Raw genomic sequence first — 26,786 nt, 5'->3', positions numbered from 1 at the left:
TATCAAATTGCCCCCCAAAATGGTCTCCTCTAGTACTGGTGTATACCTAGGCAATCAAATATAATTGTTACAACCTTTAACTCAACATTTTCATTTATAAATATTTATCCAAAGAAACAATTAGGAATATAAGTCAAATTTTATTTTGTAAGAAATACATAAAAAGAGCAATTTATGAGAATAAAACAGTAGAAACAAACTGAATATTAAAAAGTAATGTGGTGATTATGAAATTTTGATATTTTATTATAAAGTATAAAGACATTTATTATGCAACCATTAAAATTCCACTGGTTTCTACTATGCTTTTTGTATTTTCTAGTTCTCTGATAAGGAAATTTTATTGAATGTTTAGTATAAAAGACGTTATTTTTAAAAGAATGGGAAATTAAGATGTCGAAAACATAAAACACCACTAAGAAGGGAAACCAGGATAGGCACTGCCCATCTTTATTTACCATTTTTCATTCTCTATTTAAAAAATGGTATACTGAGAATTCTTAGAGACCCAGGCATATCATATTACATTACAAACTTACAGAGAGATCTGCCCTAAAGAATCTTACTAATTGTTCATTTTTTTTCCTTTTCACTAGTTCATTCTAAAATATAAGAAGATAGAGATCTAAAGGAACTAACCAGTTTACTTTGTAAATATGCTCTTTACATAAACTCTATTTTAAAAGATGCTTTAAAACATTATGCACTAAGTTCTTTTTGTCTTGCAGGGGATCAAAAAGAAAAAAAATCAAAATTTACAGTAACAGTAAAGCACATTCTTTCCTCTTAAGCACTATGATTTCGACCAGGTTGATGAACATAGTTATAGACCTGACTTATTCACAAATAGAATGAAGAACTCTTAACATTATTCATAATTGAAACTAATATGCTCCAAGATTAATTTGAGGTAGCTAGAATAACTTTATTTTCTTATTACTAAGAGAAAGAAAATTCATGAGGAAATTTCTTGAGGGACAATGTAAAACGTTTTAGCTCAAGCAAGATAGTCATCTAAATGGATACTGACCTTATAATCAAAGTTTTCATTTAAGAAGTTCTTCCGAAGTGCATCTGACAGGTACAGAACTGTTGTAATAATGACGCTAGTGATAAAAAAGAATACATTTTAAGTTGAAAACTTCACATTAGTGAAAACCATTTATTAGGCAAGAATAAAGTAATTAAGACAAAAGAAAACCTCTTCAGTAAGCCTGTGGAACAATATTAGATAATTCATATTAGAAATAAAAAAGAGAACACTTAGAAAAAAAAGTAAAAGAATCTATCACTGAAATGATATGCAGAAAAATCTATAAATTCATATGACTCAGAATTATATTGTCTTGATGTTTTACAATATTTAAATTTGTAAACAAAGCAAAAACTTTTAAATAAATTTACAGTAGTCTATATTTTATTAACACGGAAGAAAGTATAAAAACTTACAAAATACAGCAAAAGAGAGAGAGCCCAAAGACGAAATGGGCAGGCTAAAGCAATGGATTATATTGAGTATTTATTTGACCATCTTCTCTCTGCTCTCCCCTATTTTAGGTGTTAGTGGGCATGTAAGAGCTATGGGAGTCAGATTCCCTCTCCATGGTGACAAGATTGCCACTAAAGAAACCATTACAGACTGTGAAATTGTCTATATCCTAGTACTAAGCTGTGTGAAACTGAGTGTTACAGCACTTTAGAGAAAGGGGCATCTCTGGGCTGGAGAATTAGGGAAAGCCTGTCAGAGAGGCCACATACAGTCATCTGTATCCTGCTAGGGAGATTAAAAAAGGATTTAGTAAGCTTCCTTGGTCAACTCTTGAGTTAAGCAATTTGTTCAAAATCTGCTCCTTTTTACGGCTACAAGAACATATGTTCAAAACTGAATGCAATTCCAATTGGCTCATTTAACATCAGATAACAGCATTTATTGAAACAAGATAGGTCACTCCCCAAACCACCAGAAACGAAGCACCAATTTATAAATGATTGATATTTAAAATCTCTTTGGCCTTTCCTAAGATGCATGCATAAGGAAGTGCTTGTGATGTGATGAGGCCCTAGTTCTCATTACAGGACTTGTAATTGAAGGATGTAATTGTATGACCCTAGGTAAAATAACATGAAACAAAACAAAACACCTCATCAACCTCACACCTTGGTTATCCTACTGGTAAAACAGGGATTAAAAGAATATTTACTCATTAGAAGAATATTTATAGTTTTTGAAGAACATAAATGTTCATTATTGCAATCTGTTGGAAAAGTCACTATTATAGTCTCCCTGTGGGGCAGGAGACGAATAATGAGGCTAAGGAATGGATAGTTGAATATGGAAGCTCAAGTTAACAACTTATTGACAGAGATATTAATACATCTTCTGTCACCTGTTATTGACTGGAGATGTTTCAGCATTCACTTACATAACAAATTGCTGGCCACAGGCATTAGTTTCTGCCAAAACCCCCAGTCAATAATGTGTTAAGAAGAAGAAAGAGAAGAAAGCCACCATTTTCTTGGGTACTTGCTCTACCACGAGCCAGCACTGTGTTACATTCACATGCCTTTTAATATGTCATTTACCCCTTCCAATGACCCATCCTATGAAAGTCAAGCATAAGTAAAGCCTATGAGATTGAGAAGTCCTATGGTTTCTTCTATCGCCCAAATGGCAGATATCAACAGTGAATTCCACATCAAAGAGACAAATCACATATATCAGAACAGTATAAAGTGACAACTGTCCATAGACACTGATGGAATCCATGCTGGTAACTGATTAAGTTTCTAAAGTACTTCATTCAAATCTTGCTATATAAAACTAAAGCTTAATTATCAGAAAATGGAACGCTATCAGGCAAGAAACGGGCTCCTTGTCCAGCACCTATTGCATTGTTGGGCTTCTAAGTTGAAAGAAGAAAATTTTGCATCCTTAACAAATGTTTTCCTTCAATAGTCAATGAAGAAACATACACAGAACCACGATACGTTTTGAGTTTCACATCAAAACGACCTTCTGGCCCGCAACTCTAGCTTGGACTGTTGTTCAGAAACAGTAACCTCTAGTGTTAGTAAAACATGACATATCTGAGATTTGGATTATTGGGCCCAATGCTGTGGAAAGGAGCCAACAAACTCAATCTTCCAAGTGTGATGATTCCTTGGCAAAGACTACTCATTTGTAATTTATATGCCAGATCCCAAACACATGAACAAAATCCACAGCTTCTTGAACAGCACTTGCTGGTAAACAAGGAGTCTCTCTGGCTTTATAAAGGACCTGTGAGCCTCAAGCTGACTGCTTACTGGAATCACTGGGGAGCTTTAAAAAACACAGATGTCTGGATCACACCCCAGAGATTTAATAATTGGACTGGGGTGCAATGTGGACCTCAGGATCAGTAAAGCTCCCAGGTGATTCCTATGTACACCAGAGCTGAGAACCACTGCTCTAGACAAACCTTTTTAAGAGTTAGACAAACTTCCATGGGTACCTGGTGATCAGTTAAGATGTATATCATGATTCAGCAGGCTTGGGATAGGGCTAAAGTTCTGTATTTCTTACAAGCTCCTGGAAACGTTCACGCTGTTGATTCACAATCCAACTTTTGAAGAGCAAGGCTCTGGAGAGGTCCACGTCAGAAACACATTCCAAACAACACTGCTTCACATTCTCCTGCCTTCGAGAATTTTAGGCCAATGACTGCCGTGGCTCTTTAACAGGACATGCATCCTTGCTCTACACTGAACATCTCATCCTCTTACCAAGGGTGCTTTATCATCAGGCATAAATACTACAGGGCACAGGCCTTTTCAGGGGTTTTGGAAAGTACTGCATATGTTTGTTAGTCGCTCAGTCATGTTCGACTCTGTGCAACCACATGTATTGTAGCCTGCCAGACTTCTCTGTCCATGAGATTTTCCAGGTAAGAATACTGGAGTGGGTTGCCATTCCTTCTCCAGGGGATCTTCCCAACCCAGGGATCGAACCTGGGTCTCTTGCATTGCAGGAAGATTCTTTACAGTCTCAGTCACCAGGGAAGCCTGGCAATTTATTACATAGGCCAATACTTTAAAAAACAAAATGTAAAAACTGCTTTTCATTTTGGCATGCGGCAGGTGGTATGATGAGGGATAAGACCTTCAAAAATATGACTTCCCAGGGCTAAAAAGATCTTAAAATGACTATTTCAATTGCTTTTCATTTATGCTTATAATATTCAGCCCAAGTCACAGAGGCAGCTCCCAGAGCTTTTTATGCCTCAGCACTAAGACAGTTTCCTGGCATACAGGCCCTCAATCAGCTAAAAAGGCACATATATATTATGGCTCCTTCACTGTGGTGGAAACCTGTAGTGTTTAAGGATTTTTCTTTACTTGTTCTAATTTACCCAAAACCATGTGGCTCCTTTGGTTTTATTCTTTTACTCATGACTCAGTTTCTGAATATGTGGACTTTTCAAATTTCAGGGCTCCAATTCAATAGCCAAGAAAGGTTTGCAATCTGTTACTACAAATGGTCAAAATACTGGTGTCTGCCATAGTAATGCAACCATAAGGATCACTTTTGACAACCCTAATCTATGGCACAGCATGATAAATGTATACATAAAAGAGAAACTAGCAGACAGGAAAGCAAAGCTCTTTCTTCAAGTTTTCCAGCTGCCACCTCATTTCTGGCATTTAGAAAGTATTTTTATGCAATGTCATTCCCCCTAGAGAAACCTCATCCTATAAACTGTCCTTTTGAAAACTACTTTAACCTGATAATCTGCTCAAGCAAAAGCCCATCTCCATAAATTATAAATGGACTGAATATTTTGGATTCCAATATCCAGTTTTTGGATAAATTGGGCATCAACAAGGTTAATGTTTGTGCACTGAAAAACTAAGGAGATCTAAACTCGGAGGATGACAAATTCCCTATAAGCTGGAGGGTTAAGAGGGCAGATCAAAATCCTGGATGGCCATCAGGGAAACTGACCTAAGCTGCTGCTGCTGCTGCTGCTGCTGCTAAGTCGCTTCAGTCATGTCCGACTCTGTGCGACCCCAGAGATGGCAGCCCACCAGGCTCCTTTGTCCCTGGGATTCTCCAGGCAAGAGTACTGGAGTTGGTTGCCATTGCCTTATCCATGGCCTAAGCTAGTGGTCCTCAAATGTCAGTACATGAGTAGTACCTGAAAGATACATGAGGCTTTAGGGTCTCACCAAAGGCTATGGCTTGGCAAGATCACACCAGGGCTCAGCCACGTGATTCTGATGCACGTGATCATTCATTTTGAGGTCTGGTGTTAGAGATGGAAAAGAAGATGATGAGAGCTGGAACTCGGTGAGCAATGATATTTGGGAAATTTGTCTGTGGTTAACATTGCATCACCAAGGGCCTAGCCCAGTAAGTGTTTGCTGAATGACTGTAGTTTCAAACCAGTATTTAAATCTATGGTTTGTGATAATTATTTGCTGTACTAGGTATTTCTAAAGTGTAAGCCTTGTAGAACTTTTTATACTTTTCTATAGCTTTTTTTTTTTTAAATAAACTTTTTCTAAGAACAGTTTTAGGCTTACAGGATTATTGCAAAGATAATACAGAGAGTTTCTGTATACGTCATACCCAGTTTCCCTTATTATTAACATCTATTATTGGTATGGTACATTTATCACTGTAAAGGAACCAATACTGTTTCTATGCATATTTTGAAGACGAGACTGAGATTAAGACAGGCAAAGCTGATGGAGAAAGCCACTCCAAGTGGAGGTCACAGAATAAGCCAAAACAGGAAGGCAGGAAAAGAAGTGATTCTGCTTTTAGTCAGGGAGGTATGCAGTGCGGGTGAGGTCAAAAGAATCAACAAAGATTCTTGAAATGGAAGGATTTTTAGAAATCCCATGACCTTCTCCTCTGGGCAGTGTTGGTACAAAATCACTCATGTGGCAACAGCCTCAGTTTTTGTTTGTTTGTTTGTTTGTCCTATTAGACTTAAATCCTAATGAATTCTTCCCTTTCCTCATGTATTCATTCTACCAACTCCTCACACCTCACCAGGAGATGCAGGCAATTCTTTTGTAAATATTTGCTTTAACTCTGGAAGTACGGCACATTTCTCTTAGTAATATAGTTTTTGATAAAAATCACTATCTTCCCCACGCCCCGCCACAGTAAAGTTTTTAAAGATAATGACCCTAATAGAAAAACCCCACCGTCAACAAAAAGCAATAGTAATTATTTTTCAATGGGTCTTCAACAGACTATGGGCTTCCCTGGTGGCTCAGATGATAAAGAATCTGCCTGCAAGGCAGGAGACTCTGGCTCAATCCCTGGGTTGGGAAGAACATCTGGAGAAAGGAATGGTTACCTTCTCCAGTATTCTTGCCTGGAAAATTCCATGGACAGAGGAGCCTGGCAGACCTCAGGCTTCCCTGGTGGCTCAGATGGTAAAGAATTTGCCTGCAATGCAGGAGACCCTGGCTCAATCCCTGGGTTGGGAAGAACATCTGGAGAAGGGAATGGTTACCTTCTCCAGTATTCTTGCTTGGAAAATTCCATGAACAGAGGAGGCTGAAAGGCTGCAGTCCACAGGGTTGAAAAGAGTTGGACATGACTGAGGGACTAACACTTCCAAGTTTTCACTTTCAACAGATCATCTACTCTAACATAAAACCTTTCATAGTCAGTGTCACATACTTTGTCTTCCTTCCTGGTACAACGGATCAATGCTCCTAGCTAAAGCCAAGCTTCTTGGTGGGTACTTTATCAGTGCTATCCTAAGTGTGGTGAGCTTCCTTCATTGAGAACGTCTCATCACAAAAAACAATGTCAACAGAACTAAACTGTATGCTTAGGTAGCTGACCTAATTTCCAGTGCAAGTTGACAGCGGACAGCGCTACCTTCAGGAAAGGTGTTCTCAGACAGGCACGATGAGAAATCCTGTACTTGATCTCACCCCTACTGGCTTACCCAAGGACACTGTTTCTTCACTTAGGCCTGTTTTCTTTAGCACTATCAATATTTCTTTTTTCTGTGCCCTTCGTATCTGTAAACCAACATGCATAATATTCCATATTCAGAAATGAATCTTAGCGTTCATATCTCCTTCCAGATATAGCCACATTTCTCTGCTCCTTCTTACAGCAAAATCTTCTAAAGAGCTGATAATTATTGCTTTCATTTTTTCAATTCCCATCTGCTCTCGAATTCACTCTAATGACTTTCATCTCTACCACTCCACTGAAACAGCACTTGTCAAGGTCACCAGTATCTGCATCCCACTGTCAAAACCCAGGGATAATTGTCAAGTCTTCATCCTCCAACCTCCCAGAAGCTCTTTACCGCCTTGCTTTATGAAATATTTTTCTCATATGGTCGATATTATGCCCTTCTGGTTCTCATCTTACATCATAGGCTACTCCTTTTCCATCTCTGTTGCTGGTGGCTTCCAAATATCTTGACCTTGGAAGGTGGGCATGTCGCAGGGCCCAGTCTTAAGTAGGCTTCTCTTTTCAATCTGTAGTTTCCTCTAGAGTGCTCTGATTCAGTTTGATGACTTCAAATACTACCCAATGCCAAGGACCTCAAACGTACTAGCATGTCGCTAGTCTTAACTTCTCTGAGCTCCATACAAGCATGTCCAGCCTATTCTCTTACATCTCCACTTGGGTATCTAACAGCATCTCAAATTTCTGCTCAATAAAGGATCCTTCACCTCTCCACTCCTCTCTCAGTATTTTCCATTTAAGTGAATGTTACCACCATTTGTCCTTCTGTTGAGGCCACAATTCTAAGAGCCATCTTCAAACTTTTTTCTTTCCTGCTCACATCCAGCCATCTGCAAGTCTTGTCATCTCTGTTTTCAAACAGGAGCTCTGTATCAACCCAGGGAGGTGGGGTGGGGAGGGAGATGGGGGGGAATTTCAAAAGGGAGGGGATATATGTGTAACTATGGCTGATTCATGTTGAGGTTTGACAGAAAACAACAAAATTCTGTAAAGCAATTATCCTTCAACAAACAAAAAACAAACAAACAAACAAAAAACTGACCTTCTCACTACCTTCATTGCAATCCACCTGTTCAAGTCATCATGGTCTCTTACCCAGATTGCTGTATTAAGCTCCTAACTGGTCTTTCCTGGTTTCTCCCTTGTCTCTTTACCGCCTAATATCTGGACCTTGTCTTCTTCCAACCTCATTTTTACTGGTTCCTTCCCTCCTCGCATTTCCTCCACACAATCTTCCAGATCCTTGAATGTGCCATCTTCACTCTGACCACAGGGCCTGTGTGCATGCTATTCCTGCTGATAAGAAGCCTTCCTTTGCTGTCTACCTATTAACTCCTGCTACAGATTTCAGCTCAAGTTTCACTCCTTCATAAAAACTCCTCCTATTCCAGTCCAGAACAAAGTTCCTTTCACAACCCCCCTCTCAGAACTGTGCTTTTTATCATGATGACACTTATTTTACAGATTAGGCACTAGAAAATATTTACTGAATGAAGGAGTCAATGAAAGAATGGATGACCTTCCCTAAGACTCTGATTCCATAAATCACTTATTTGCTATATATGTCTCATTTGAACATAAACTGGTGAAGGTAAATCAGCTAAACAATTCAGTGTTTGGTGGGAAAACACATACACACACACACACACACACACACACACACACACACACACACAAGTAAATGTTTGAAGCCAACATGCAGAGAAGATAAACAAAACAAGGGTCTGAAATTTTAACTGCAGGGCTAGGGAATTTTTACTTTCCTCACTAAGCAAATCTTGAAAATATGTATAAAGCTGTGACTTTATTTTTGTACTGTATTTTGCAATGTGTATGGAAGAGGGTGGAGAGAAGCCTGTCTCAAAGTGTCCTGTATTTTTGGTACTCAATTTTCATCTTCCTTATGTTCCTTCTTTCTCAGATTGAGCAGTTGTCCTCATGTGAAACATCTACCAAGAACTTACAGTGGCCAGGCACAATTAAGCTTTGCAGGCAAGCAGAAGTCAGCTTTCTTATCCTTGGGAAATTCAGCCTGAACACACAACATGAGACATTCAGGTAGAAAAAAACAGAAGACCATACTAACAGCCAGGTATTTATAAGTCATGGCTTTTGGTAGGACCTCACATAATGCAGAGAAGCTACAGGATTTGGGACAGCACAGTTTAAAGATAGCATTTAACTGCCTTGAAAACACTGGAAGAAAGGACCAACATACAAAAGAACAGATACTTTGTGGGATGAGCTACTCAATTGAGTTCAAGCCTAGGCGATGGTGACTTCTGGGCCAGTTACCAGCAATTTGACATGTATCAAGCATGCAAGTGGGTAGTAAAAGTGGAAGTTTAGGTGAAAATGCCTCTTTGAGGGGCACTTCTCAAATATTTCTCTAAGAAAGTTAGTGTCATGGAAGAAAAGGTGGTCAACTTCAGGGACCTAGATCTAGCTTCTGAAACTTGCTTCTATACAATTTAACAAAGTAAAACCTTTTAATTTCTGACGTGGGCTCTTTTTTAAGATATTTAAAATATCTTTCAGAGATTTATTTCTCTATCAATACTATTGATGTTTATATCTTTTAACAGATAAGACACAAATAGCTGAAGGTTTATTTCTGAACGTTCAGTTCAGTCACTCAGTCATGTCCAACTCTTTGCGAGCCCATGGACTGCAGTACGCCAGGCCTCCCTGTCCATTGCCATCTCCTGGAGTTCACTCAAACTCATGTCCATTGAGTCTGTGATGCCATCCAACCATCTCATCCTCTGTCATTCCTTTCTCCTCCCGCCTTCAATCTTTCCCAGCATCAGGGTCTTTTCAAATGAGTCAGTTCTTCGTATCAGGTAGACAAAGTATTGGAGTTTTAGCATCAGCATCAGTCCTTCCAATGAATATTCAGAACTGACTTCCTTTAGGATGGACTGGTTGGATCTCCTTGCTGTCCAAGGGACTCTCAAGAGTCTCCTCCAACACCACAGTTCAAAAGCATCAATTCTTCAGTGCTCAGCTTTATAGTCCAACTCTCACATCCATACATGACTACTGGAAAAACCATTATCACACAAGAAAGATCCCACATGCTTTCAAGGTTTGAATGGGAAATGACTATGACAGTTAAATGAGGAGAGGAAAGGAAACTGAACAGCAGAAATCAGGGGGTCTATTCCAACTTGGCAGGTGGTTCACAGGCTGTGGAGTCCTGTCTATGAATTAGGTTGGATATACCACAGTCAAATATCACCAGGGGAAAAGTAGTGCCAGATTCCTATCAGCACTGACTTGGGTGTCAATGGAATGATGGTACTGCATTCAGCAAAGTCTTACGACCTTTTTCTTAGGTTTGCTATGGGACTAATCTGTGGTTTAAACACATTACACAGAGCTCACCTCTAACAGAACCATGCTCCTATTTAGCTAACATTAGGGATGGAAATCTTGAACATTATAAGTTTACTCAAAAACAGAATCTGACTTATAAGTCTGCTCCCCACTCACATGACCATAAAGTCTTGCCAAATGTAGTAGATTTTTAGGTGGTGGCAGAGTGAGATGGCATTTCCTATCATAAGCCACATGACTGTCATGGTTTTCAGAAGCTCAACCACCACCTTTATACAAAAGGAACAAAATGTTAAATTCACTTTCAGTTTGAATGTCTGCCACTGGAAATTCTAATTCAAGTCAAAATATCCCTCTGTACACAGGGCAGGCAGGATGACCAAACAATGATGCTGTATGATGATGATGTCAACAGCACAGACCCCTTCCTGTGCTGGCTCCCTGGACCACTCAACACCCTCTCCAGGTACCAAGAATATTTGCTGTTTGGTAATGAGGCCAGAAACATGACCAATGGTTCCCACTTAAACCTGTAGCTGGACATCCAGATGAAGAGATATTTGATTCTACTCACAGATATCAAACTAAATATGTTAAATTCTAAAGAGAGCTATTTCAGGATTCTCAATTAGTCTTCAAAATGGAAAAGCTGTTTCTGTACTTATGTAAAATATAATATGCCATATTATACAATTTGTTACTTCACAAAGTTTTTAACACAGCATTTTAACACCTCCTCATCTCTAAATGTGTACTGCAGCAGAAGTCACATTAGGCATCTCTAATCAACATCAAATCCTATCTTCCTGGGGTTCTTACCTTCATCCTATTTGGGTACCTGGGGAGGACAGATGGTGTTTTTGACCCATGAACAGATACCTGAAGAAGCCAACCTTCACCCTGAGCATGAGGGTTTAGGGGATGGGAGAAGAGGAGGAAGGAGAGACAGGCAAATGTGGACTGGAGGAAAGGATGCTTATGAAATAGGGTAAATTATAAGTGTGGAGATAAAGATCAAGCCACTTTCCTAAAAACAAACAAACAAAAAAAACCGCACTTCATCTTTATTTCAAATTCTGAGATAATAGAGGCCAAAAGTGTGAAAGCAGATAAACCCTTGACGCTGTGCCCTCTAGGAATAGCTCCTGGAATAGAAGGCCATTCTGACCATCCCTTACTCTCCTTTCCTGGTTCCTACTCATTCAACTATTGACCTCAGATCATTTTACTTTTTCCCCCCAATATGCTTAATATAAGCTAATTTTGTCAACATCAGTAACTCCCCAAATGTCTCTATCTCTTCCTGAACTTCCTTCAGAGCACTATTTTCAGCCTTCTGTTGGTCACATCACTCAGGTGTGTAAAAGGAACTTCAATCTTCACCTGCGTAACTCAGGGATCCTATCTTATTCCCAGTGCTCAGCACACGGGAGATGCTGAGTGTATTCTCTGAGTTCAAATGAATTAAGAAAGATCAGAAATGACTCAAGGGTCCAGAAACAAAGCTGGTATTAAATAACCTATGGTACATCTAGTCAATGGAATATCATACAGCTACAAAAGAAAAAGAAACCATAAGTGAATGAGGGACTTTCTACATATTGATTTGGAAAGAGTGCCAGGATTTTTATGTAAAAGAAAGATTTGCAGGACAGTTCATTTATTCTGCTACCTGCTAAGCTCTGCATAAAAGAACAGTGGAAGGACATGCAAGAAACAAACAGAAGTGGTTATTGCAGGCTGGGAGTAGGGGTAAATAAAGTAGGTGGGAGAGGGACTTCTCAAGGCATACTCTGTTATACAGTTTGATTTTTGAGCTATGTTAACATACTACCTATTTAAAACAAATAGTAATGATTAGGAAAAGCAAGCAAGCAAAGAAACAAAACAAGTTCACTCAGAAGCAAAGAAAAAGAACTCCAGGATTTGGAGGTTTCAAATTTGAGATAAAAGTGAATGTATCATTTCATATTCTCCTCTTCCCATAATCAGTGAGTTGCAATTATCATCAATGTAAATGTCTTACTTGTTAGCCACCAAGCGCATGACAGTCCAGTCCTTTGGAAACATCTCTGGGCGTATCAATATTCGGAACACAGTAAATATCTGCAGCAGGAAATCCTTGGGTAAGGAGGAGAGAGACCATTTTACTGAGTTACTGTAATTGTTCACACACACACACAGCTACTGTTACCATTTCTAAAGCACTTACAGAAAGGAGCCATACTCAATACGTTACCCAGGAGAAAAAATCATCTTTCCCATTCTCAGTGCCCACTTGATTTGCTACCCTTCCCAAACGTTCCTCCTTTCTCTTTCTCATGCATAGTGGAAATGACGCTTTGTTTTTCTCCACAAGCTCTAAACATTTAGGTTTGAAAAAGAAAACAGAAAACTACTAACAGATTAGCAGGGAAATGTATTTTCTTTCTTCTATTATAGTGTCCTAAACTTCAGAACTTTTCAGTTCAAGAGAACTGCAAAGGGTCTTAGTTCAATTATGCTTTCCTTTAAGTGGGTGTTAGAATTTAGAAAGCTATACTCATTGAAAAGCATCTTAGGAAAAAACCCATGTTTCTTAAAGGGCATTCTAAAAATGCAGGATTAATGGGACGCATGCAGGTTTATAGAATCTGAAGGTCCTAGGCAGAATAAATAGAGAGGGATGTGTATGAAGCTGAGCCCAGTGACAAGTCCTTAGAAACTAAGAGTATGTCAAGGTATTCTTCACAAAGATGCCATACTAGGGGGCACTGGTATTTATGGAGATGGTATCTTTAAGCCAAGCACCTGGAAACACTCTTGACAAAAAGCTATTGTCAGACATAGAAACATCATTTCTTAAAACGTTGTAAGAAACAGACCCAAAGTGCTGGAGTACATTGTACTTGATAAGAACTCAAGAAGCTAACACACTGCAGGTAATGAATGAAATGGAGCTTGCCCTACTCAAAAAGAGACAGGCTCAATCTAATTATGATTTAGATTTGTTAACTAGAAAACTTAGAGATAGTTTTGGAACTTAATTACTGCTAGGAAAATATATTTCACAATTTCACTGAAGGTAACAGTATGGTGTTGCTCAGAAAAACACCTCAAATATGAGTTTTATTTATCAAACCTAACAACACATTAGGTTAAACATGTAAGCCACTTGAAATTAAGATTATCATTGTCACCCATACCATCAGTAGACAGAAAGATCCTAAAAAGCTAGAAACACGTGGGAGCTGTGTGTGTGTGTTTATATATTCTAACAGCTTTCATCAAACCCATAAATATTTTGACAAGGATTTAATTTAGCTTCTTTGGCATCAGCACACATACAGTGATGTGTAGTCCATGCCATATGGAAACATGCCCACTAGGTCATCTGTCTTTAAATGGTGAGACAGACCCTTCCTGTGTTGGCAGAATTACCACAGTTGCCCAAACATATTCTCCTTCAGGTCAGATAATTTTGGGCAACTTCCATTCTAGCCCTCCGTTGCAATAGGGGGTCATTAGCACACCAAAACTGTGAGAAGCTCTTTTTAATGCATTTTGAAAACTTTTTTCAGTTTTCCTGTTGATTCTTCTGTGTTTTGCAGACACGAACACATATAACCCTTGCAAAAACTGTTTGCATTTACCTTTCGAAGTGTTATACCTCACTTTACTTTTCTGTCTTGATGTATTTGCTTAGATAGATATTTAAGAAAAATCCTGAAGGTGGGGAGTCACTTGTTTTTCATAGTTTACAAGTACTTTTGTTGGGAGAATGAAATGACAGCCCACTCCAGTATTCTTGCCTGGAGAATCCCATGGACTGAGGATTCAGGTGGACTATAGTCCACAGGGTCGCAAGGAGTCAGATACTACTGAAGCAACTTAGCACACATGCACTTGTGTGTGTGTGTGTGTGTGTGTGTGTGTGTGTGTGTGTGTGCACGCGCCCTCAGTTGCTAAGTCGTGACTGACTGTGACCCCATGAACTGTAGCCCAAAAGGCTCCTCCCTCCATGGACTTTTCCAGGCAAAAAAAACTGGAGTGGATTACCATTTCCTTCTCTAGTGGATCTTCCTGATCCAGGGATCGAATCCACATCTTTTGTTGCATCTCCTGTATTGGCAGGTGAAATCTTTACCACTGTAGGTTCTAAAATGCTGACGTTTCATCTTTTCTACTCTAATCATTAAACAGAACTGGAAATTGGAGGCAGCGCCCCTCACAGTAGGGAACAGGAGAGAGGGATGTCTGTTGCACAGAGGGAAAAAAAATGGCTGAAAAATTGGCTACAGGAGGCAAGATATCTATCTTCAGGGCTAGCAACTTTGACTGCTGTTTTGTAGTGCAGGGGACAAAGGCTAAGTTATTCCAGGTGTAGGATTGGCGACATACAACCTGTTTCTGTACCATCTTATTTTCCTATTCCCATTTATCTCATAAAATAAAAGGCATGGCAGCATGGGGCCTTGGGCCAGAGCCTACAAACTGACATCAACCTTTATTTCCCTGAAGAAAACCTCTCACTGTCTCAAGTAGCTTTCTAAGCTTCATCTACCTTTGTGGAACCAAACACATTCATTTGTAGAAATCTTATAATGAAAAATAAAAGAACATTATACTGAGATCAGAAAATCTAGATTTTAATCCTGCCTCTGCCATTAACAAACTCAATGACCTAGATAATTTATTTAACCTCTCTGGAGCTGAGCTCTGAGGCTTTATAATGCAAGGAGTTGGGCTTTCCTGGTGACTCAGATGGTAAAATGGAGAAGGAAATGGCAACCCACTTCAGTATTCTTGCCTAGGTAATCTGGTGGACAGGGGAGCCTGGTGGGCTGTTGTACATGGGGCTGCACAGGGTTGGAAATGACTGAAGCAACTTAGCATGCATGCATGCATTGGAGAAGGAAATGGCAGCCCACTCCAGTGTTTTTGCTTGGAGAATCCCAGGGACTGCGGAGCCTGGTGGGCTGCTGTCTATGGGGTTGCACAGAGTTGGACACGACTGAAGCAACTTACCAGCAGCAGCAGAGGGTAAAAAAAAATCTGCCTGCAATGCATGACCCAGGTTCAATCCCTGGATTGGGAAGATCCTCTGGAGAAGGGAATGGCTACCCACTCTAGTATTATTGTCTGGAGAATTCCATGGACAGAGGAACCTAGTAGAAGACAGTCCATGGAGTCTCAAAGAGTCAGACATGACTGAGTGACTAACACTTTAAAGTCTCTTGTAGTTAGAAGAGACTAAAAATAATTAACACGGTCACTCATCTATTCATGCAGTATGCAAAACTTTTTATATTTCTAAACTGTAGGTTAATGTTTCAGTAGATGGTAACACAAGCACATTCCACTGTGGTACTTACAAGGGTTCAGCAAGTATTCTTGTCAATTGCCTTGTGACAGGTTACATTTCAAACTCAGTTCCAATATTTTAAAGCACCAAGACCTGAATATGAGGCTTAACATCCCATCCCTCCCCAAATGCAAGGGTATTTCCTTGTCTGTTCTAAGGACTTTTCACTAAACAAGAATGTCTACACAGATAAGTGAAATTATTTTGCACATATGAACAATAAGTAACAGATTCTTTTTAAAATTTAAAAAAAGAACACTGTTGCAATCATACTCTGGTTTGGATAGCACACAGAAATAAGTGTTTCATATGCCATTATTTTAAAATTGGCAGCCTGGCAGCAGTTTCTTTTTTGTTTGTTAACTTCAAATAGCACAACATAGTTTTTTAATTGCATTGCTGGTTATTATTCAAACAAGGGATCAAAATTTAAAAAAAAAATAGGGAGGTGTTATTTCACAGCAATAGTTTTTTTTTTTTTTTGCAGTGCAAGAGGTTCAAAGAGGAAGGTTGAAAACCTTCACAAACAATAAAAAGTCTCAAATTCAAATAGAAAAGAAAGCAGAAGTAATTGCTATGGTGTTAGATAATCATTAACATTTATTCATTCATAAATATTGGGTGCTTTGATATGTGCTAGGCACTGTAAAAGAGGCTGGGGACACCTAGTGGGATAAAATATATTCTTTCATTTATTCATGCAAGAATATGTACACAGTACCTGCAACAGGCCACACCATAGTGAGTTAGCTGAACATGACCTCTGCCTTCCTCAAACTCAGTTTTGTGGGAGAGATGAGTGCTCATCTATTTAAGGATGTGCTACAAACTAGGATAAATCTGTGGGCCAGCTATTTCACTGCTTCCCTGATAGCTCAGATGGTAGACGACAGTCCATGGAGTCTCAAAGAGTTAGACATGTCTGAGTGACTAACAATTTAAAGTCTCTTGTAGTTAGAAGAGACTAAAAATAATTAATATGGTCATTAATTGCAGTGACCATATTGCAAGTCACTACAATTGACCTGCATTACAGACCTGCAATGAGAAGAACTGGGTTCGATCCCTGGGTCAGGAAGATCCCCAGAGAAGGAAATGGCAACCCACTCCAGTATTCTTGCCTGGAAAATACCATGGACGGAGGAGCTTGGCAGGCTACAGTCCATGGGGTCCCAAAGAGTCTAACAGGACTTAGGGACTAACACTTTCACAGGTATTTCACGCCAAGGGAAGGGCACCTCCCAGCCCCAGAGGCAAGACAGAACACAAGCTCACCCAGGCTGCAAAAGGGAGTGCTCAGAAATGGGGCGGGTAGGTGAATCAGTTCAGTTCAGTTGCTCAGTCATGTCCGACTCTTTGCGACCCCATGGACTGCAGCACGCCAGGCCTCCCTGTCAATCACCAACTCCCAGAGTTGACTCAAACTCATGTCCATTGAGTTGGTAATGCCATCCAACCATCTCATCCTCTGTCGCTCCCTTCTCCTCCCGCCTTCAATCTTTCCCAGCATCAAGGTCTTTTCTAATGAGTCAGTTCTTCGTATCAGGTGGACAAAGTATTGGAGTTTCAGCTGCAGTATCAGTCCTTCCAATGAATATTCAGGACTGATCTCCTTTAGGATAGATGGGTTGGATCTCACTCCTGTCCAAGGGACTCTCAAGAGTCTTCTTCAACACTACAGTTCAAAAGCATCAATTCTTCGGTGCTCAGCTTTCTTTATAGTCCAACTATCACATCCATACATGACCACTGGAAAAACCATAGCTTTGGCTAGATGGACCTTTGCTGGCGAAGGAATGCCTTTGCTTTTTAATATGCTGTCTAGGTTGGTCATAACTTTTCTTCCAAGGAGCAAGCATCTTTTATTTCATGGCTGCAGTCACCATCTGCAGTGATTCTGGAGCCCCCCAAAATAAAATCTGTCACTGTTTCCACTGTTTCCCCATCTATTTGCCATGAAGTGATGGGGCCAGGTGCCATGATCTTTGTTTTTTGAATGCTGAGTTTTAAGCCAACTTTTTCACTCTCCTCTTTTACTTTCATCAGGAGGCTCTATAGTTCTCTTTCTGCCATAAGGGTGGTGTCATCTGCATATCTGAGATTATTGACATTTCTCCCAGCAATCTTGATTTCAGCTTGTGCTTCATCCAGTCCAGCATTTCTCATGATGTACTCTGCATATAAGTTAAATAAGCAGGGTGACAATATACAGCCTTGACATACTCCTTTCCCGATTTGGAACCAGTCTGCTGTTCCATGTCCAATTCTAACTGTTGCTTCTTCACCTACATACAGATTTCTCAGGAGGCAGGTCAGGTGGTCTGATATTCCCATCTTTCGAAGAATTTTCCACAGTTTGATGTGATCCACGCAGTCAAAGACTTCGGCATAGTCAATAAAGCAGAAGTAGATGGTTTTCTGGAACTCTTGTGCTTTTTCAATGATCCAGTGGATGTTGGCAATTTGATCTCTGCTTCCTTTGCCTTTTTTAAATCCAGCTTGAACATCTGGAAGTTCACAGTTCACATACTGTTGAAGCCTGGCCTGGAGAATTTTGAGCCTTACTTTACTAGAGTGTCAGATAAGTGCAACTGTGTGGTAATTTGAACATTCTTTGGCATTACCTTTGGGATTGGAATGAAAACTGACCTTTTCCAGTCCTGTGGCCACTGCTGAGTTTTCCAAATTTGCTGGCATATTGAGTGCAGCACTTTTACAGCATCATCTTTTAGGATTTGAAATGGCTCAACTGGAATAAGAAAAACGTTGTACAGCTTTTTTTGCAGTGATGCTTCCTAAGGCCCACCTGACTTTGCATTCCAGGATGTCTGGCTATAGGTAAGTGATCACACCATCATGATTATCTGGGTCCTGAAGACCTTTTTTGTATAGTTCTTCTGTGTATTCTTGCCACCTCTTAATAGTATCTTCTGCTTCTGTTAGGTCCATACCATTTCCATCCTTTATTGAGTCCATCTTTGCATTAAAAGTTCCCTTGATATCTCTAATTTTCTGAGATCTCTAGTCTTTCCCATTCTATTGTTTTCCTCTATTTCTTTGCATTGATTACTGAGGAAGGCTTTCTTATCTCCTTGCTGTTCTTTGGAACTCTGCAATCAAATGGGTATATCTTTCCTTTTCTCCTTTGCCTTTTGCTTCTCTTCTTTTCATAGCTGTTTGTAAGCCCTCCTCAGATAATCGTTTTGCCTTTTTTGCATTTCTTTTTCTTGGGGATTATCTTGATCCCTACCTCCTGCTGAAGGTTCCAAACCTCCTCCATCCATAGTTATTTAGGCACTCTATCAGATCTAATCCCTCGAATGAATCTACTTGTCACTTCCACTGTATAGTCGTAAGAGATTTGACTTAGATCTCTCATTAGATCTCAATGGTCTGGTGGTTTTCCCTACTTTCTTCAATTTAAGTCTGAATTTGGCAATAAGGAGTTCATGATCTGAGCCACAGTCAGCTCCCAGCCTTGTTTTTGCTGACTATATAGAGCTTCTCCATCTTTGGCTGCAAAGAATATAATTAATCTGATTTCAGTATTGATCATCTGATGATGTCCATGTGTAGAGTCTTCTCTTGTGTTGTTGGAAGAGGGTGTTTGCTATATCCAGTGTATTCTCTTGGCAAAACTCTGTTAGCCTTTGCCCTGCTTCATTCTGTACTCCAAGACCAAATTACTCTGTTAGTCCAGATATTTCCTGACTTCCTACTTTCGCATACCAGTCCCCTATAATGAAAAGGACATCTTTTTTGGTGTTAGTTCTAGAAGGTCTTGTAGGTCTTCACAGAAGCCTTCAACTTTAGCTTCTTCAGCATTATTGGTCAGGGCATAGACTTGGATTACTGTGTTACTGAATAGTTTGTCTTGGAAACAAACAGAGATCATTCTGTCATTTCTGAGATTGCATCCAAGTACTGCATTTTGGACTCTCTTGTTGACTATGATGGCTACTCCATTTCTTCTAACGGATTCTTGCCCACAGTTGTAGATATAATGGTAGGTGGGTAGGGATACATAAAAGATGGATAAACAGGATACTAACAATAACTATGGACCAAAGATAAATAAGCAAATAAAAAGACAAATGAATCTCCTACCTTTTCCCTGGTAAGCAGTTTGGAAATTCACCCTGAGGACAATGTAGAGACACTGAGGGACTTTATACATACATGTAAGAAGATCACACTCCTGTTTCACAAAGATTTTCTGACTACAATATACAACACAATGTTTTGTGTTTAAATATACGATGGCATCAGAACAACACAAGATAGAAATCAGTTGTATATGAAACAGAATTGGTGAGGCACAGAAGCAGGCCTTTGGAGATCATGAAACCTCAGTTAAGAAATCTGGGGGAAAAGGCCTCATGAGGTACTGGACAGCCGGGGACACTGTCTCCTCATGTAAATGGGACAGTGCCTTCTATGTACACATTGCTGACAAAGGTCCATATAGTGAAAGCTATGGCTTTTCCAGTAGTCACGTACGGATGTGAGAGCTGGACCATAAAAAAGGCTGAGCACTGAAGAACTGATGCTTTCGAAATGTGGTTCTGGAGAAGACTCTTGAGAGTCCCTTGGACAGCAGGGAGATCAAACCAGTCAATCCTAAAGGAAATCAACCCTGAATATTCATTGGAAAGACTGAGGCTGAAGCTCCACTGCTTTGGCCACCTCTTGCAAAGAGCCCTGATGCTGGAAAAGACTGAAGGCAAAAGGAGAAAAGGGTGGCAGAGGATAAGATGGTTAGATAGCATCACTGACTCAATGGAAATGAATTTGAGTAATTTGTCTCCAGAAGACAGTGAAGGACGTGGGAGCCTGGTGCACTGCTGTCCGTGGGCTAACAGAGTTAGACACAACTCAGTGCCTGAACAATAACAACATGATTCGACTATAGTCAAATGTTATTTTTAAAATATGCCACAGATTTCAAACATGTGACACCGTTGATTCAGGGTCTGAACTCAATTAAAGAGTGTTAATCAAAATTATCACATTGAAATTTATATCCTTAAAATTTACTAAGTAGATTATGCAAAAATAACTTCCAAATGGTCCTCAATCTTCAAGAACTATACAATTTTTTTTGTAATAAAATAAAGACTATAAGTTGAAATAACTTCATGGAAAAAGATGGCTTCTGAAGCAATCAGACATTTATTATGAGGGTTGATTCACTCAATAAAGATTTAATGCTTAGGACACAGAGTCCTTACGCTCAGAGAGCTCATAGTCATCAAGAATACAAGAAAACAAATGTACATGTTCTCACAGAGAGGGACTGTGGTCTGTGAAGCCTTCATTTTTAAAAAGTGACATCGGGGGCTTCCCTGGTGGCTCAGTGGTAAAGAATCACCTGCCAATGCAGGAGACGTGGATTTGATCTCTGATTCGGGAAGATCTCACATGCTACAGAGCAACTAAGCCCATGCACCACAACTGCAACTATTCAGCCTATGCTCTAGAACCCGGGAACTACAACTACTGAGCCCACAATGCCCTAGAGCCCGTGCTCCGCAAGAGACGCCACTGCAGTGAGAAGCCCACACACCGCAGCTGGAGAGGAGGCCCCGCCCACTGCAAGTAGAGAAAAAGCCCACATAACAATGAAGACCCAGCACACTGTAAACTAAATTTTTTTTTAAAATGACTCCTGAGCCAGATTTAAAGCAGGAGGTGAAAGAGGAATTTAAAATTATCTATACAGTTTGTGATGAATACACAAGTAATCACAGTAATCTTAAGTGACAGCAATGAAAGGTGTTTGGGAAGGGATGGAGGACAGTGAGGGTAGAAGGAAGATTGAAAATAAGGAAGATGATCAGGAGACTGGGTTTTGTCCTGCAGATAATGTTAAGGCCTCAGAGTTTTATAGATGGCTTGAGACTTGATCAGATATGACTGTTGGAAGCTGCTGCTGCTGCTAAGTCACTTCAGTCGTGTCCGACTCTGTGCAACCCCATAGACGGCAGCCCACCAGGCTCCCCTGTCCCTGGGATTCTCCAGGCAAGAACACTGGAGTGGGTTGCCATTTCCTTCTCCAATGCAGGAAAGTGAAAAGTGAAAGTGAAGTCGCTCAGTCGTGTCCGACTCTTCGCGACCCCATGGACTGCAGCCCACCAGGCTCCTCCGTCCATGGAACTTTCCAGTCAAGAGTACTGGAGTGGGGTGCCATTGCCTTCTCCAATGTTGGAAGCTATTGGGCTAATATAAGGGAGACAATGAAAGGTAATAATAGTACTGTATCTAACTTTCAGAACATGTATACTCTCAAGCTTAGGGCAAGATCCTCACAGCTCTATATGAAAAGTCATAATCAGCAAAAAACAGGAGTTTTACTGCTCTCTATATACATAAAATGTCAGGGATATGGACAAAACTTTAGCCCCGGTAGAAGGTGGGTGTATTACAAAGGGTGGGTTATAACAAAACATTACTGACTACAGAAGGAAAAAACTCTGATCACTGCTTAGTTTTTGCTTATTGTTCATTTCTAAAATAATGGCAGGTTCCAGAGAAGGAAAGAAACAATACAGAGGCGCAGCACCAAGGGCCACGCTCCTGCACACTGCAGCTGACCATGACTCACACACAAGCGCCCGAAGACCAGGGAGAAGAAACAGCCTACTGTTCATGATGCTAGAAGTGACTCCGATAGTCACTTTGCCAACACCCAAGCTCTCCAAGCAAGAATGGAGTTCAAACACGTGAGGCTTAGCAGATACTTGAGAACTACATACTTTCAACAATCATTTTGATTTACAGACTAACGGGGAATGGCTAGGCCAAATCTCTCTTTGAACTGATAAGAAGAAGAAAAAAATAATAATAAACAACCAAAACAGTAATTTGAAAATCTCAGTATATAATTTTTCAGCACCAAATAAGATTTAGAATGTGTATATCCCATGATCCAACAGTTCAAATTCCAGAAATTCATTCTACAGCAATAAGGGTGCAAGTCAATGGAGATCTATGTATTGACATTAAGATATACATGGCAGGATCCCTTCTTTATACTAATATATACATATGTATATTTTTGATAGAAGGTAGTTATTTCATTTTTTAAATCTTTTTATTGTAATTTACAATGTCGTGTTACTTTCAGGTGTGCATTGTATATACATACCACAACTTTATGTATTCCTCCATTGATAGACATTTAGGTTGCTTCCATAACTTGACTATTATAAATAGTGCGGCTATGAAATTGGAGTGCATGTAGCTTTTCAAATTAGAATTTTGTCTGGATACATGGCCAGGATTAAGATTACAGGACAATATGGTAGCTCTATTTTTAGTTTTGTAAGGAATCTATACTGTTCTCCATAATTGCATTCCAATATACATTCCCATGAAGGATTCTTTCTAATGGAAAAAGTCATAAACATACTGAATGCTCACCAAAAGGGGAATAATTAAGTGTGGAACATTATGTAATGATATTCAGAAAAATGAATGATGCAGTGGGCTATATAATGTCCATGATACATTATTGTGTGAAGAGAAGTGCAACCCATATGAATAATATGATCCATAGGCATGTGGATGCAGCAAAGAAAACAGTCTACGAAGATACACCCTGAGGATGTCGATAAAGGAGAGAAATGGTATGGACCTAACAGAAGCAGAAGATATTAAGAAGAGGTGGCAAGAATACACAGAAGAACTGTACAAAAAAGATCTTCACAACTCAGACAATCATGATGGTGTGATCACTGATCTAGAGCCAGACATCCTGGAATGTGAAGTCAAGTGGGCCTTAGAAAGCATCACTACAAACAAAGCTAGTGGAAGTGATGGAATTCCAGTTGAGCTATTCCAAATCCTGAAAGATGATGCTGTGAAAGTGCTGCATGCAATATGCCAGCAAATTTGGAAAACTCAGCAGTGGCCACAGGACTGGAAAAGGTCAGTTTTCATTCCAATCCCAAAGAAAGGCAATGCCAAAGAATGCTCAAACTACTGCACGATTGCACTCATCTCACACGCTAGTAAAGTAATGCTCAAAATTCTCCAAGCCAGGCTTCAGCAATATGTGAACCGTGGACTTCCAGATGTTCAAGCTGGTTTTAGAAAAGGCAGAGGAATCAGAGATCAAATTGCCAACATCTGCTGGATCATGGAAAAAGCAAGAGAGTTCCAGAAAAACATCTATTTCTGCTTTATTGACTATGCCAAAGCCTTTGACTGTGTGGATCACAATAAACTGTGGAAAATTCTGAAAGAGATGGGAATAGCAGACCACCTGACCTGCCTCTTGAGAAATCTGTATGCAGGTCAGGAAGCAACAGTTAGAACTGGACATGAAACAACAGACTGGTTCCAAATAGGAAAAGGAGTTCGTCAAGGCTGTATATTGTCACCCTGTTTATTTAACTTATATGCAGAGTACATCATGAGAAACGCTGGACTGGAAGAAACACAAGCTGGAATCAAGATTGCTGGGAGAAATATCAATAACCTTAGATATGCAGATGACACCACCCTTATGGCAGAAAGTGAAGAGGAACTAAAAAGCCTCTTGATGAAGGTGAAAGTGGAGAGTGAAAAAGTTGGCTTAAAGCTCAACATTCAGAAACCGAAGATCATGGCATCTGGTCCCATCACTTCATGGCAAATAGATGGGGAAACAATGGAAACAGTGTCAGACTTTATTTTTGGGGGCTCCAAAATCACTGCAGATGGTGACTGCAGCCAGGAAATTAAAAGACGCTTACTCCTTGGAAGGAAAGTTATGACCAACCTAGATAGAATATTCAAAAGCAGAGACATTACTTTGCCAACAAAGGTCCATCTAGTCAAGGCTATGGTTTTTCCAGTGGTCATGTATGGATGTGAGAGTTGGACTGTGAAGAAAGCTGAGCACCAAAGAATTGATGCTCTTGAACTGTAGTGTTGGAGAAGACTCTTGAGAGTCCCTTGGACTGCAAGAAGATCCAACCAGTCCATCCTGAAGGAGATCAGTCCTGGGTGTTCTTTGGAAGGACTGATACTAAAGCTGAAACTCCAGTGCTTTGTCCACCTGATATGAAGAACTGACTCATTAGAAAAGACCCTGAAGCTGGGAAAGATTGAAGGTGGGAGGAGAAGGGGATGACAGAGGATGAAATGGCTGGATGGCATCACCAACTCGATGGACATGAGTTTGAGTAAACTCCGGGAGTTGGTGATAGACAGGGAAGCCTGGCGTGCTGCGATTCATGGGGTCTCAAAGAGTCGGACACGACTGAGCGACTGATCTGATCTGATCTGATCTGTGTTAACAGTAGTTACCTCTGGGGATTAGAATACATATGTGTGAAGGAAAAGAGGATATATGCTTTATTACTTTAAACTGGTAGGGTTATTGGGATTTTCAGTGTCTAATTCCAGTATCAGCTATGATTTTTCATTAATCACTCTAGAAAGTTAGCAGAGAGATCACTTTGTTGACAAAGGTCCATATAGTCAAAACTATGGTTTTCCATTAGTCATGTATGGATGTGAGAGTTGGACCATAAAGAAAGCTGAGTGCTAAAGAATTGATGGTTTTGGACTATGGTGTTGGAGAAGACTCTTGAAAGTCCCTTGCACTGAAAGGAGATCAAACCAGGCAATCCTAAAGGAAATCAGTCCTGAAGATTCATTGGAAGGACTGATGCTGAAGCTCTAATACTTTGGCCACCTGATGTAAAAAGCAGACTCACTGGAAAAGACCCTGATGCTGGGAAAAATTGAGGGCAAGAGGAGAAAGGGGCAACAGAGGATAAGATGGTGGGATGGCATCATTGACTCAATAGATATGAGTTTTAGGAAACTCAGGGAGATAGTGATAGAGAAGCCTCGCATGCCACAGTTTATGGGGTCGCAAAGAGTTGGACATGACTTAGAGACTGAACAACAACAATGAGGCTTTATCTTTCCTTACTGATACTCCTTATTTATTCAATTTCTAACCTAACCAAAAAAAAATCTCCCCAAACTCTCCCTCTGCTACTTTGGTGTTTTCAGACACCTGCAATTCACAACTAGAACTAGCTCATTTTTTTTAAAGAGGTGATAAAGGAAAAGGTTATACAATTTTAGATCAAAGATTTTGAGTTATGAAAGTATGGGGGAAAGTTGAGTTTTGCTGACTAAGCCAAGAGCTGGGACATTAATAGAATTCCTAACCCTCCCAGTTACTTGGGAATGAAATAGTATCAATCTTCACTGCAGGGGTTGACGAAATGAGACTCTGTAAGAAAAGAGTTTAGCACTCTATCTGGTTCATGGCGGTGAGGGTGAGGTAAGGAGGGACTCCGTAACTATTAGCCATCATCACTGTTGTTTATATTAATACATATCACACACATTTATAACAGTGATTTAGATGCCCTAATAACAAAAAGGCATTAATAGAGATTGTTTTATTAGCCTTGATATCCCAGACATCTAGTCAAGGTGCTCAACGAACATTTATTGAGTCAAGCGACTGATACAATAAAGTGATAACAGTACCCGCCTCGGAGAAGGCAATGGCACCCCACTCCAGTACTCTTGCCTGGAAAATCCCATGGATGGAGGAGCCTGGTGGGCTGCAGTCTACGGGGTCGCTAAGAGTCGGACACGACTGAGCCACTTCCCTTTCACTTTTCACTTTCATGCATTGGAGAAGGCAATGGCACCCCACTCCAGTACTCTTGCCTGGAAAACCCCATGGATGGAGAGTCTGCTGGGCTACAGTCCATGGGGTCGCACAGAGTCGCACACGAGTGAAGCGACTTAGCAGCAGCAGCAGTGCGTACCTCATGGGGTTCTTTTCAGGATTAAATGAGTCAGTGCTAATCAACCTCTTAGAAGAGTGCTGCGTATGTATTGAGTTGGCCAAAAAGTTTGCTCAGGTTTCCATAAGATTCAGTTCCATGAGACTAAATGTTTGCTTTTTGAGGTCCTCAGTTCCTTTATGAGAATACAAAGCCCACCGTCCTCTTAAGACTTTTGGTTTGAGGATCCATTTGGCAGCAAAACCAAACTACTTAGAAGGTCTTTATGTATCCCACCTAAAGTGAATATTTTGTTTAGCTGCAGAAACACTGAGGTGTTTGATTATTCAGTGGACCCTTGACA

General features: G+C 40.1%; 1 protein-coding gene across 4 annotated transcripts in view; it reads right to left on the bottom strand.

The window, feature by feature from the left end:
* Positions 1-26,786, bottom strand: part of DOCK4 (dedicator of cytokinesis 4) — a 479,778-nt gene that overhangs the window by 86,212 nt on the left and 366,780 nt on the right. For all 4 annotated transcript variants that reach the window (XM_059885863.1, XM_059885865.1, XM_059885864.1 and 1 more), the window contains exons 27-28: positions 12,360-12,454; positions 1,031-1,106 (exon numbers count right to left, since the gene is read on the bottom strand). In XM_059885863.1, the coding sequence (XP_059741846.1) occupies positions 1,031-1,106; positions 12,360-12,454 (171 nt within the window). The remainder of the gene's footprint in view (positions 1-1,030; positions 1,107-12,359; positions 12,455-26,786) is intronic.

This window comes from Bos taurus, chromosome 4 (assembly GCF_002263795.3).
Source record: "Bos taurus isolate L1 Dominette 01449 registration number 42190680 breed Hereford chromosome 4, ARS-UCD2.0, whole genome shotgun sequence".
Lineage (NCBI taxonomy): Eukaryota > Metazoa > Chordata > Mammalia > Artiodactyla > Bovidae > Bos > Bos taurus.
Note: the sequence above shows the minus strand (reverse complement) of the source record. Positions and strands in the feature narration are given on the sequence as shown.